This window comes from Lasioglossum baleicum, chromosome 5 (assembly GCF_051020765.1).
Source record: "Lasioglossum baleicum chromosome 5, iyLasBale1, whole genome shotgun sequence".
NCBI lineage: Eukaryota > Metazoa > Arthropoda > Insecta > Hymenoptera > Halictidae > Lasioglossum > Lasioglossum baleicum.
Genome location: NC_134933.1, coordinates 13,308,692 through 13,321,096, shown reverse-complemented (window position 1 = coordinate 13,321,096; position 12,405 = coordinate 13,308,692). Strand labels below are relative to the sequence as shown.

General features: G+C 36.6%; 3 protein-coding genes across 5 annotated transcripts; 1 reads left to right on the top strand and 2 right to left on the bottom strand.

Moving 5' to 3' along the window:
- The first annotated feature begins 260 nt into the window (after positions 1 to 260).
- On the top strand, positions 261 to 3,436 carry LOC143208941 (protein phosphatase methylesterase 1). 2 transcript variants are annotated; one of them, XM_076423953.1, is made up of 8 exons: positions 261 to 620; positions 1,101 to 1,293; positions 1,355 to 1,464; positions 1,764 to 2,000; positions 2,238 to 2,303; positions 2,388 to 2,710; positions 3,029 to 3,161; positions 3,242 to 3,436. In XM_076423953.1, coding segments are annotated over exons 1-8 (1,083 nt in total). In that variant the 5' UTR covers positions 261 to 618; the 3' UTR covers positions 3,261 to 3,436. The 2 variants fall into 2 exon arrangements, with proteins under 2 accessions (XP_076280068.1, XP_076280067.1); XM_076423952.1 differs by having other exon boundaries at positions 262 to 947.
- LOC143208939 (kelch-like protein 5) lies at positions 3,435 to 6,981 on the bottom strand. Its single transcript, XM_076423941.1, has 10 exons — positions 6,783 to 6,981; positions 6,136 to 6,663; positions 5,836 to 5,997; positions 5,442 to 5,755; positions 5,248 to 5,343; positions 4,981 to 5,170; positions 4,531 to 4,918; positions 4,207 to 4,419; positions 3,964 to 4,135; positions 3,435 to 3,880 (listed from the first exon to the last, which is right to left on the bottom strand). Exons 2-10 carry the CDS (start codon positions 6,371 to 6,373, stop codon positions 3,791 to 3,793), a joined length of 1,863 nt encoding a protein of 620 aa, XP_076280056.1. The 5' UTR covers positions 6,374 to 6,663; positions 6,783 to 6,981; the 3' UTR covers positions 3,435 to 3,790.
- Positions 6,982 to 7,161: 180 nt separating this feature from the next.
- On the bottom strand, positions 7,162 to 12,372 carry LOC143208937 (mucolipin-3). Of its 2 annotated transcripts, XM_076423939.1 has the most exons (4): positions 11,345 to 12,372; positions 10,978 to 11,252; positions 9,694 to 9,979; positions 7,162 to 9,607 (listed from the first exon to the last, which is right to left on the bottom strand). In XM_076423939.1, the coding sequence occupies exons 2-4, from the start codon at positions 11,118 to 11,120 to the stop codon at positions 8,144 to 8,146; spliced, it is 1,893 nt and encodes a 630-aa protein (XP_076280054.1). In that variant the 5' UTR covers positions 11,121 to 11,252; positions 11,345 to 12,372; the 3' UTR covers positions 7,162 to 8,143. The 2 variants fall into 2 exon arrangements, with proteins under 2 accessions (XP_076280054.1, XP_076280055.1); XM_076423940.1 differs by having other exon boundaries at positions 10,978 to 12,372.
- Between the last annotated feature and the right edge of the window lie 33 nt (positions 12,373 to 12,405).

Sequence of the window (12,405 nt, the reverse complement as noted above, 5' to 3'; positions counted from 1 at the left end):
TCCAATCGAAAACTGATCAACTTTTGTTTCATTGTCAGATCATCGCAAATATTAAAATATACGAATAAGTAATTTTTTCGATACGTAAAAAAAGACTTTATAAATGTTATTGTTTCCGCCAAATCATATTAAATACAAGTATTGCGAACGGAGTATAAAATTTTTTATTCGTGCTAATAATATGCCACCGACGAGATCAGAGATTGTACTCGGTTCTTTCTAACACCACGAATTTTACAAACTATCGATAATGTTGCACCTGGTTGCACCGATAAACGTAACCTTGAATCCTAGACAAAAAATGCGCATAAAATGTCTGTACATAAATAGGGACCTTGAGTCTGTACTTATTTGGTGCTTATTCATTCTCGAACCAAGAACTAATCGTCTAAACAGTCTTTGGAAGGAAGGATAAATAACTGTAGAAAACTTGAATTGATAGTCAAATTTTCAAAATCAAAATATTTATCTTATTTGATTGGCTAATAAACTTCCTTGCGTTGTTCAACCTTTAATGGTTGCTGTAGATTTCTGTGGGTTGAATTTCTGATCAGGAAGAAGTAACTGTAAATTTCCAATACCAGCATCGGATAACTTGAGCAAATTGGCTCGGTAAAAATGTAAGGAGACGCTGCAATAACCATAAATTCCCTGAAACATTCCATATCAAGGATAGAAACAGTGATCGCAGTATTTAGTAACGGCATCAAACTGTCAGAACGTATTTTGGTATTGTTTCATATGTATGTGGTTCAATGTGGTTAGAGCAGCTATATAACAGTTTTGTAATGTGTTTATGAAAACAGTAAAAACGAAAGCGATTCAATATAAATAGTATTATTATTAGAGCAGAGGCGCCTGCTAAATACTAACATGTCTTCCCTCCAAAAGTCGATTTTGAAATCAAAACTACCACCGACGGGTGTCAATTTTGGAATCGGCTCTAGGTTAGTCTGTTATGTGGATCAGAAAAATTCATCTCCATAACTGAAAGCTCATTCTCTATGTGGCACGACGATAACATTGTTTAAACGTATATTTAACATAAAATATTAATGCTGACTAGTCATTCGCTGTGTTCTCAATTTTCTAATTTACAGGGTTAGCAAGTCCAAAGGATTTCAGCGTAAGAGGGATTACGAGCCTGTTCAATGGATTCCTTATTTCGATCATTCCGAAGATGTGACAATAAAAACTGGTACATTTCATATTTATACCAAAGGGACAGAAGGACCAACGTTAGTATTGTTACACGGAGGCGGCTATAGCGCGTTAACATGGGCAGAATTCACTGTAAGTAGCAATTAATTTGCATTTTCAATCCAGGAATGCTTATGTATTTTGAACGTTTTAGAAATCGATTATGACCATGATAGTATGTAAAGTTATGGCAATTGATCTTAGAGGACACGGAGACTCGTGCACAGATAACGAAGAAGATTTGTCTGCAGAAACTTTAGCAGAGTGAGTAAAACATTTCTCTGTTTAAACATCATAATGTTTGTTTATGCAGCGATCGAAGCGGTTCCTGTATACACTCCCATCCATAAATCACTGGACGCTTACTTCGACAAAATGGTAATTAAAGAATACAAGCTTCCAGCTCGATTTGATTGTTTTATTTTGATTAGATAGAAATATAGGATATGTTCTCTAACATGTAAATCATCTGTATCCAAATTTGAATAAGCATCCAGTGACTTATGGACAGGAGCGTATATCGAGACCGTAAACTTATTTTGATATTTTTATTTGACGGTTAGAGATGTTGCTGAAGTTATAAGGGCATCGACAACAGAAGATAGTTCTATAGTACTTGTGGGTCATAGTATGGGTGGTGCAGTAGCTGTTAGAGCTGCTCCATTAATTCCAAATCTATGTGGCTTAGGAGTTATCGATGTGGTTGAGGGAACAGCTATGGATGCGTTGACATCTATGCAAAGCTTTTTAAGATCTCGACCAGCTAGTTTTAGTTCTATACCTCAAGCTGTGGAATGGTGGTAAGTACTTTAAATTTTTCTAAAAAAGAAAACGCTACAGTGTTGCATTCTTCTGTACATCTCACTTTTGATAGTTAACAAAATTTGCTATTCTGAGCACATTTTTCAGAAGGAAGACATTTTTGGCTGATTCTCTGCAACCTAAAATGTTATTTACCTCTTTAATATGTTACATATTTGTGTTGTATAATCAAACCCAAGGTTACAGAAGAATATCTCTAATTATCCACATTTTAGTGTACGAAGTGGCCAAATCCGTAATGTACAATCAGCTAAGGTATCGGTTCCTGGACAAATAAAAAAGTGAGTTTACACATATAAATTGTATCGATGCTATACATCTTAGTTTTCTGTAATTTAAATGTCATATTTTCTCATATGTTTTAGCATCGAAACTAATAAATTAGCTACACACGACATTGGTATACTATCACAATCGTCATGCGAGTGTAATATAGAGACAACGATTCCACGAGAAGATATTATTCAAGAGGAAGAACCTGTAAATATGCCACCACCATCCCAGACCACTGCTACCCTTCCCACGAAAAAATATGTTTGGAGAATAGACTTATCGAAAACTGAACAGCATTGGTCTGGTTGGTTTAAAGGATTATCAACTGCATTCTTAAACGTACCGGTTCCAAAAGTACTACTTTTGGCTGGTGTCGATAGATTAGATCGAGAACTTACCGTTGGTCAGATGCAAGGTAGAGTAAATGTGAACTTTATCATTCATAAATAGACATCTTTATGCAAAATAAAAATTTTCTACCTAAATTGCAACAATGTGAAGTGAAATAGAAATTCATTTTCTTTCTTAATATGTCTAATAGATTCAAAATAATGCAGTAGTACGTTTAAATTCTTCGAATATTTTTCCTGTCTTAAATTGCATTTATTCACTTTGTCATGAATGCATAAAGATCCGATGTCTATTCATTCATAAAATTATAAAATCGGGTACCCAATAGTCGACATTTTTGTGTTCTCGCAAACCTTTATAAAATTACGATTTTCTCTACTAGGCAAATTTCAAATGCAAGTATTACCGGCATGTGGGCATGCTGTGCACGAAGATGTTCCAGATAAAGTGGCAGAGGCAATAGCTACTTTTATGGTTAGACATAAATTTACAGAACCCGCATCCGACTTTCCACGGTAAAGATTCATTTATTTGAAATAAATTCTATGAATTGCATAACGTTATTTTTAATTTGCATTATTAATATATGTTTTAGAACTTTTCCTGCTTGTTAGAGCAAATGAAAAAATAAAATGAGTAAAATTTGTTAATACGATAATTAAACACTCAGTGAGGTAGTTAAAAATGATCGTTTTATTTATTTAAAAAAGGTATGTTCACAAAATATATATGAATACATGTATAAATAAAAGCAGTATCTCGTTGAGAGAAATAAATTCGTTCTTATATACACTGATTGTTCCATCGTCACACGTATACCTGCCTATCGTGAGTTTCGTAAAAATGTTTTGTCATGTGTACAAAAATGCGAGTAAAAAATATAATGAAAAGCTTTTTATTAAAAAGTCCTTAAGATTATAGCATGCTACTTTACAGTTGCCCCATTCTCAATTGCATAATATGTCAATATGTTCATAGAAAAAGTGTAAATATAAGTATATACAATTTTACGGCAGTACACACAAAACTTAATATATATATTACTATCTACGTACAAAAATGGTAATAATTTCGAAACAGATTTAAATGTAAGATATTGCTGCTGTCCTCTCGAATCACAAATTCATAAAACTTCATCGAATCACTAATCAAATCCAAAATCACACCCAAAACGAGGTAAATTCTTTACAACAACACATGGTGGACCTGCTCGACCAGCTTTTAAAGGAGCAACCTCAAAATAAAAATTTTTGTTTAATACATATTCTAATATTTTTCGAATATTTTAAAGTTAAATGTTATTTTATGTAAACTTACAGATTCCCATTCGTTTCGATGTGGGTCGTATGCCTCGACAAGGGTAAGATATTGTTGGCCATCGTAGCCCCCCACTGCCATAAGTCTATCGCCGAGTACACAAACGCCAATTGCGTCCCTCTGAACACTCATTGGCGCTACCATGGTCCACGTATTCGATTTAGGGTCGTACCTAATAATTTATATAGATATTAATGTTTACAATATAATTGATCAATTGGCGATTTCTACGAATATGCGAACCTTTCGACGCAATCAAATCTGCTGGCATTAGGATTAGTGGATGGTGCATCATGGCCACCTAACGCATATAAACATCCATTTACTACTCCTACTCCGACTCCACCTCTCCGTAATGACATTGGAGCGCAAGCAGTCCATTTATTTGTATGCGGATCGTAACACTCTACAGTATTTAAACATGAACTTATATCTCTTCCACCTACAGCGTATAATCTGAAAAGTACGAGCATGACGTTAGCGGTAGACTAATAATCGTATCCTATGGTTTCATTTTACGGTGCAATAATTGAATATTCATTACGATCTACATATAATAGCACTTACTTATCGTTTAGTACAGCCACGCCAACCGTAGATCTTTGTATCGACATAGGAGAAATTGAACTCCATTGTCGCGTAGATGGATCCCATCTTTCTACCGTGTCGAGGAAACTCCAACCGTCGTGACCACCGACAGCGTACAAAGGTCCACCTAATACAGCTACACCTAATCCATGACGATGTACATTCATAGAAGACAATGTATTCCATGTAAGAGTAGAAAAGTCAAAACATTCTACTGTATTCAATGTTTTTAATCCATCCCTTCCACCGGCAACAATTAATTTTTTATCCACGATAGCAGCACCAAATTGAACTCTCCTACCGCTCATGGCAGCTATTGGTTTCCAAGCGTTATCGCGCAAGGAAAATGCATCTATAGAAGTAGCACCTAAGAGAGCGATAACGATTAGTTAAAAAGTAACTATTTTCTTACTCGTTTAAGAAAATTACCCTTATTAGCATCCATTCCTCCGACAGCTAGCATATGACCTACAGTGGCTTTCCTAGGCTTTGTACGTCCTGACTGAAGTAATGGCCTGCGCTCGGGCAGAAGGTGATATTTCAATGCTTCCATGACTAGTTCCTGTGCTACTCTTTGATCTCTGAACATTTCGTTGCTCTCGATATTGTCTGCTATAAACTGCACGAATTCAACAAAGTCTACTCAAATCTACAGTCTAGATAATTTTGATGAACGAGTAACAATATTTAACTCACCGCAGGGGACAAGAGAGGTAGCTTTACGAGACTTAATAGTCTGCTCGCTTCCTTCTGTCTGTTTTCCGGATCATACTCCAACCATGTCATAAGTGCCTGAAGTTAATAGTAACGATAATAGTTTTTCTATCTACAATTGTTGAATCTAAGAATGAAAACACTGAAATGTTTGTTTATCTTTCTTTATGTCTTACATGAAAAATTGTCTCTTCGGAAGGTACATTGAGATCTTCGGATTCTAATAATTTGGCAACTTCATTAGCAGATAGTAAAAAAAACTCTTGATTCTTAGTAACTTCCATAAAGTGCTTAGTTGTGTACGCGTGTGCATATTCTAATAAATCTGGACAACCCTGTGTATCAGCGAACACTCTTATTCCTAGGCAATTACTGGGATCGAGTTGTTTCCTAAGAAATTGGCAGCAGGCCTTAACAACTGGATTGAGCTGTAGTAGACACGCCGTTGCTAAAAGAGTTTCTACGCTATCCTCTCTTATTTCTATACAACCTGTGTTCAAAAATAGTACATTAATTCTATGATACTTATAGATTAAGCGTCTATAAGTTATACTTTTTAGAAATATTTACCAGTGTAACAATAACAGACCAAAGCCCATAGCGCATTCCCGTCTACTTCCATTAATTCAACTTCGTTTTGACCCGATTCTCTGAGAGAACTAGTAAACATGGCAGCAAAGTATTCCGAACCTGCACTAAGAACTAAGCGATGCACTGGGAAACGTCTATTTCCTAAGCAAACAACAAAACAAGCGGATGTATTTCACATATTATTTTCATAATTCGTAACTTTCTCTTCGTAGAAATATTCGATTCGAGCAATTTTTACTGAAATTATAAATTTAGGAACAAAGGAATTCCCCTACTTACCTGCAATCAACGTGACATCTGTAAATTGTTGTTTATGCAAATATTTCTCCATGACTCTGAGACTGTTTTCCGCGTGTTTCGACACGCGAAAGTTTTCATCTTGAGACGTGGAAATGCTTGAAACTATGCTTGAGATGCTGTGCTCGCTGGCGGACGCTTCTTTGTTCGTGAACGAAAGTTCTTGCTCGCTTTTGTTCATTCCCGATGCGATCGTATGAGTATGATTTGCCCTCGACATTTTCCCGCGACCAAACTTTGATAATTATTTTTCTAAATAATAACGACACGCAGTGTCGATCGATTCAAGGCACTTGACTTAATCAAAACTTCGAATGTAAATTGTTGAATTTCCGCTCGATCGATGACAGTCCGCGGTGCACGGAGACTTCAGCAACGGAGTGTTAACGGCGCGCTTCACCTTGACAGTTCGGAGTTTAAAACTGAATGTAAACAGTGAATCGTGTGTATGTAGGTACGGTCAGTGACTACGACTATATACCTCTGTTTCGCTTCTTGGGTCAGTGCACTCTGCACAAACAAAGAAACCAATATGTATCAGTTTTGAAATCGTAAATGATATATGTAAATACATATACATGTATTCGAAAATTCGAAATGACAGGAAACGATATACGCGTATATCTTACGTTTACTGAAAAATCTGATCACATTTTCCACCTTCTTAACAAAAGATAGCGTGCAAGTAGCTGTATTTTCCTTGTTATAAAAAATTCATCGATAAGCATTACATTAACATTTTAGTAAATTACATTTTTCTCCCATGCTTATCTTATAATAGAGAATCACGCCATCATTTTTTATATATACGATCGTTTGCAAGCGATATTTTTCTGCTAGGTTATATTATTTGATTTACATGTGTAAGTATGTGTGAATGGTTGCACTCGAGAATGCACATGTGCATTGCAGATGTATGATTCATTGTTTATCAACTGACTTTGAGACAGTTTAGACAACGGTTGTAAATATATGTATATTTGATAAGGGAAAAGATAAAATCGTAGCTGAGAAAAATGTTACAATTTTTATTGTACTTCATTGTAAATATTATAAATATATTTCTTTAGATATAACACTTTCTTTTCATTGTGCTCGTTTGTCTCGAATAAAATGCATTCATGATCTCGTAAATCAAATGTAAATACTAAGATGCTGTGTACAATGTGCACCGTATGAAATGACACAGCAAAATTATTATATATATATTATGTATATGCCACAAATATTTCGCTATTTCTTGAGATTATTCATGTATTATTCGATTTCTAATAAAAACATTAATCCTACTTACAATGAACGACATCTTGAATTAATTGTTTTGTTAAAAATTAATAGTTAATATTATATACAGTTGATTGTGTATATAAAACTGTACATCATACATCAATCATTCTAATTTCGACAAGTTGCAATTTTGCTTACATATATGTAAATGTTCATGGTAAACTTCTTGGCAGAAACAATTAAATACCTTCAAATTCTACCCGATAACTAGACTGCGGGTCTTTATGCAAAATAAAAATGTTCCGCATCGATTGTGGAAAACAGGAATAAAATAAAAATTGATTTCGTCCCTGAAATTTTCTAATTTATTACTGTTTTATATTTTGCCCAATCAATTTCTTTGTAAACGCATAAAGATCCGCAGTCCACCAATAACAAATCATACTGTATTTATAATAACATTCCTATAATCTTGGTTATTCTAGATGCGAAATGTTAAATGTAAAAGTATTTTTGATGAAACATTCAATTTTACGATGTAAAATAAAACTGAACAGAAGTATAGCGCCGTAAACATTTATGCTATGCAATAAACATATAATAAAATACGCAAATGGCACCTAAAAAGAGGTAGTTGAAGTAGTCGAATAAATGCAGTATAATTTGGTAAAAAATATTTTAGGCGACAATATTGACGTGGTAATACCGAGTATCTGCCGTGGAGCCGTAACGTTTAATTAATATATTATTGTCCAGTATTGCACTATATACAGATTGCTCCTCCGCACGTTTGTTCCGACTTTCTTGGAAGTTCTGAGCTTGATCCTGAAAACGACCCGTAAAAGGGCCTTTTCCGACAACAACAAAAGCGATCGAGAAGCTCTGTCAGATCATTTCTTTCGGTGTCGTCCCTATAAAGACCGCTAGACGCTTCGTCTGTACACGCTGCTATGAACGTTTGCAAATCGTTTTTCGGAAACCCGTCCCGATAATAAACCTTGATAGTGTCGTAGGCATCCATTATCACAGAAATGAATAAACTTAACACCACGTAAATGTACAATGAAATAAACGTGTATAAATAGATCCTAGAGTACCACCACAGCATCGGTGATTTGAACTTTGTTATGGTAAATGTGGCGAACATGTCGTCGCCATTTATAAGCGCAAATAAGCATTCAGACGTTGTGGCGAGAGATCGAAATTTCATGTGATACGGTCCTAAAATCAACCAGCCAGCGAACGTAAAGCCAGCGTAAATAAGAATTGCGCAAAGCAAAAATCGTGCCACCTTTGGGGCAGCCTTTTTCAATGTTAAAATAACAACGTTATATGTTTTAAAGAAACCGAGGTAACGCAACACGCCGAACCAAACGAGTAAATTACCTGTCCCTAGGAATATACTACACACGTCCCAATTATCTCTGCTGAACTGTTTCCGTTCGATCTCTTCCTTCAAAGCCGAGCCAATGATAATCAATAGATCGTTTGCAATGATCATTACATACCATAAATTTAAAAATTCTAATCTCCCTTCGAGACTCAATACTTTGCCATATGTTTGCTTAAAGAAATTCATGGTTTCGAATTTCAACAGTTGCGCTCTGTATATAGCTCTTGAACATAAAACAAGAGACACAGTACAAATGAGTATCACTAGCAAATTGAGTATTGTCCTTAAAGCTGCCTCGATACGGCTATCGGTGATGTATCGCGTATCGCCTTTGCATTGCAATCTCTTTGGTACTGTATCTAACGAGAGCAACATTTGCCCATCGAAATCACGATTGTCCAAAATAATTTTAATGTTAAATTCGTAACAATCCGGTGGTGCCATCGGACCGGCAGCTTTTAAATTGACTGTTTTCAAATCGAATTGTAAGTGAGCTCTAACGAGGGCTGAGAAATTTACAGTTATATTTTGCTGGGACAATAGGTGCTTCGACGTACTGTGTTCCTTGTAAAGTTGATGAGTTACGTTGACGCACGTTTCTACCACTTCTTTGTCAAATACATAGCTTTCGTTAAAACCAAATATAATACCTTCTTTGTAATGAAATAGACATAGAACAGCTGGGACTAGTGAGTTATCTTCTGCTGTATATGAATATGATCCAATTGCATTGCTAAGATTAAAGTAACCGTCTAAAGCATAATTAATTGTACTATAGAAGTCCTCTTGTTTGTAGATTGCGAATGGACCTGTTGCCGGTGGATAAGCTGGTACCTGAAAGCAGAAATAATTAACCTTAAATATATTTAACTTCTGTGCACATGGTAACTATGCAGAATAAATATATAATAATACATTACCTCTTGCATAGCATCCCATCCTCGAAGGAATAAATGCGAGAAAGCTATTCGATTATCCCAGGCATAATTCACGTGCATGTAATTACTATGGGCGAATAAACACAGCTGTATGGTGACCAATACGATCTTCACCACTTGGACAATAAATTTGTATGGGAAACGGCGTTTCGCTTGCCACTTTTCGATAGGGTTCATGAAGAAGAACTTTAACTTTCTGCGCATCTTTTCTTCACCAAATGTCGTCATGTTACAAATTGACGGATCTCTTATCATCGGTCCATGGTGACTGTAACACAAAACATATTTCAATATAAATTAGAAAAATTTTGCTCTTATATTTCTGTATAGAGGGGTTGCCGACTAAAACCAATAACGACAACAGTTCTTTTTACGAGAAGTAACAAATGCTTTACGAATGCTCTCTGTATCTGTTATGTCAGAAGAATTAAGAATACCATATACCTCGTTTGCCACAGCAATTTTATACAAAAGGAATACTAATTTTAAGCAAGTTCACGGAGCACAAGCTGTCCCAGTAGATAATAAATAATTTTCTAGGATAACTAGTATACACTCTTGTTCATAAGTCTTAGGACAGTGATCATATTTGTATTGAACTCTGTAAGAATGAAATAATCGTTGAAGGATGCGAATAAATTTTTCCTTATTTAAAGGTTTACGTGTCAAAGAAAGGATGCTGCACTCATATATAAAAAATCTTACCAAGAAGTAAAATAATATTTATATTTTCTTTTCATCGAAGAATCCGCCATGTTTCCTTATTACAGTTTCTACTATTCTTCGCATCCACGTGATCAATTTTTCCATATTGTTTGTTGTTATATTATTCCATTCTTGTTCCAAAATATTCCATAAATGTGTTTTCGAAGTAGGGTAAAAGTTTCGTACCTGTCTATTCAGTTCATCCCATAATTACATTAAAGTTGATCCAAATAGTTTTTACATATTTTTGACATGTGTTTTGGATCGTTATTATTATATTTATACTATGTAGTTAATACAGAGTTAAAGGTTCATAATCTATACGAAATACCAGAGTTTCACTAAAAACCAGAGGTGTCCTAAGACTTATGAGCGGGAGTGTATCTCTAAACGACAAAGAGAAACTAGTGATGGGAACCAGAAGAAATGAAAAGTCACATAAACGCCCATTATTGATTAACGATCGCGCAGAGATTAAGGCGAGAAACGATGATTTCATCGAGCACTCCGACTCCGATCACGAAGAGACACAGAAACAGGCAGCGTAATGAAATTACGAACCTTGGACTAGGTACGTTCTCGTCGAGCAGTTCATTTTCACCGTCCAATTCATCCTCGCTGTCAGGTCCATTGCTCCACGAATGGTTCCTGAGGATATTCCCTTTGGACTCTTCCCGTAAATTTCGTTTGCGCGGCTCTGTCATTTCGTAGAACTCCCGTTTCGGAACGACACTTGAATGGACCCAAATTGTTACTGGAAGAATGATTTATCCCGCGGAATTACCGTCCCAGTTTCCGACGGACGATGAGAGGCTGAGTTGTTCACATGCGTTGATCTGTGGGGACACACCGCGATGATTAATCATTGACATTGGTCCCTGTCTCGCGACCGTATCCCTTCTAGCCCAAAGGTAATGGTACAACGTACTGGGTCGTGATACGCAATGAAAAACGGTCGCAACAATTTCACGATGTTAACAGCAGCCATCGCATGCCATCCAATTCACGAACAAAGTTTGACTGATCGGCGCGCTGCTTCGGCCGTTCGTGAAACCAGCTGATCGTATGGTAGGGGTAGGCGGCAGGGTGACGCATACTTACGCTCCGACAATTATATTGCACAGACACACCGATCTGCTTTATCGTATATTAATCGAAAATTACGTTCGATCGTCATGGCAAATGCGAATCATGTATTTCTATTTCTGACATTCGAACGGTTCGGAAACAATATGGAAAGATTCGATTGAATATTAAACTACCCAGTGGCTAGCTTTCTTGAAAATAAGTTGCTCGAAGATAAGAGACTATTACATCATTTCCAATATACAACTTCGAGTTATCGTATAAAACATTTCGAAAATAATGTATTATTAACAACGCTTACGACGTCTGGCTACTGGCCTTATCCCCTTAAGCGACTAGCCCGCGACAGTCGCAGGCTTTTCAATACCTAAATATATTCTGAAAAGTGTAATAAATGAAATTCAATCACCCTATATGTACATACAGAATAAAAATGAAAGAGTATCGGCAAATTATTTGCGTCTATTAAATGATAAATTAGAAGGTACGTGCGGCCGGATGATTCGTTATTGCGCCGAGGGCGAAGGTTGGAAGCAACAGGGCTAAACGTGGCAGTGTCAATTAGCGGAGGCCGTGAAAACAATGTGCAGTTGCGTGGCAAGATAGGAAGTGCACGTAACACTCCGAGGGGTAATCGGATCAGAGTGGTGGAACCCTTTCTTTGTCGGGGCGGGTTTCGATTCGGGGAAGCGTTGTTGGGGCGAATTCGATGGGTAGCCAGTGGAGCGTGGTCTCAAAGAGATCAGCCGATGGAATTTAGGAGTAATCAATTAACGTGACCGGGAAAGAGAGAGATTCGTAGTGGCGAGCACGCGGACGGGTCTCCGCGTGCGGTGATCGAATGACGATGGGGTTGGTGTGCGCGCGTTTCCTCTGGTTGCTTCTGGTTCGAGGATCGGCGCG

Coding starts and splice junctions, on each gene's coding strand:
- LOC143208941 (XM_076423952.1), top strand. CDS start 874: ATGTCTTCCCTCCAAAAGTCGATTTTGAAATCAAAACTACCACCGACG. Junction 948..1,100: donor AATTTTGGAATCGGCTCTAG/GTTAGTCTGTTA, acceptor TCTAATTTACAG/GGTTAGCAAGTCCAAAGGAT. Junction 1,465..1,763: donor TCTGCAGAAACTTTAGCAGA/GTGAGTAAAACA, acceptor TTTGACGGTTAG/AGATGTTGCTGAAGTTATAA.
- LOC143208939 (XM_076423941.1), bottom strand. CDS start 6,373: ATGTCGAGGGCAAATCATACTCATACGATCGCATCGGGAATGAACAAA. Junction 5,998..6,135: donor AGATGTCACGTTGATTGCAG/GTAAGTAGGGGA, acceptor TTGTTTGCTTAG/GAAATAGACGTTTCCCAGTG. Junction 5,171..5,247: donor TACCTCTCTTGTCCCCTGCG/GTGAGTTAAATA, acceptor GAATTCGTGCAG/TTTATAGCAGACAATATCGA.
- LOC143208937 (XM_076423940.1), bottom strand. CDS start 11,120: ATGACAGAGCCGCGCAAACGAAATTTACGGGAAGAGTCCAAAGGGAAT. Junction 9,980..10,977: donor GAGAACGTACCTAGTCCAAG/GTTCGTAATTTC, acceptor TTTGTGTTACAG/TCACCATGGACCGATGATAA. Junction 9,608..9,693: donor GATGGGATGCTATGCAAGAG/GTAATGTATTAT, acceptor TTCTGCTTTCAG/GTACCAGCTTATCCACCGGC.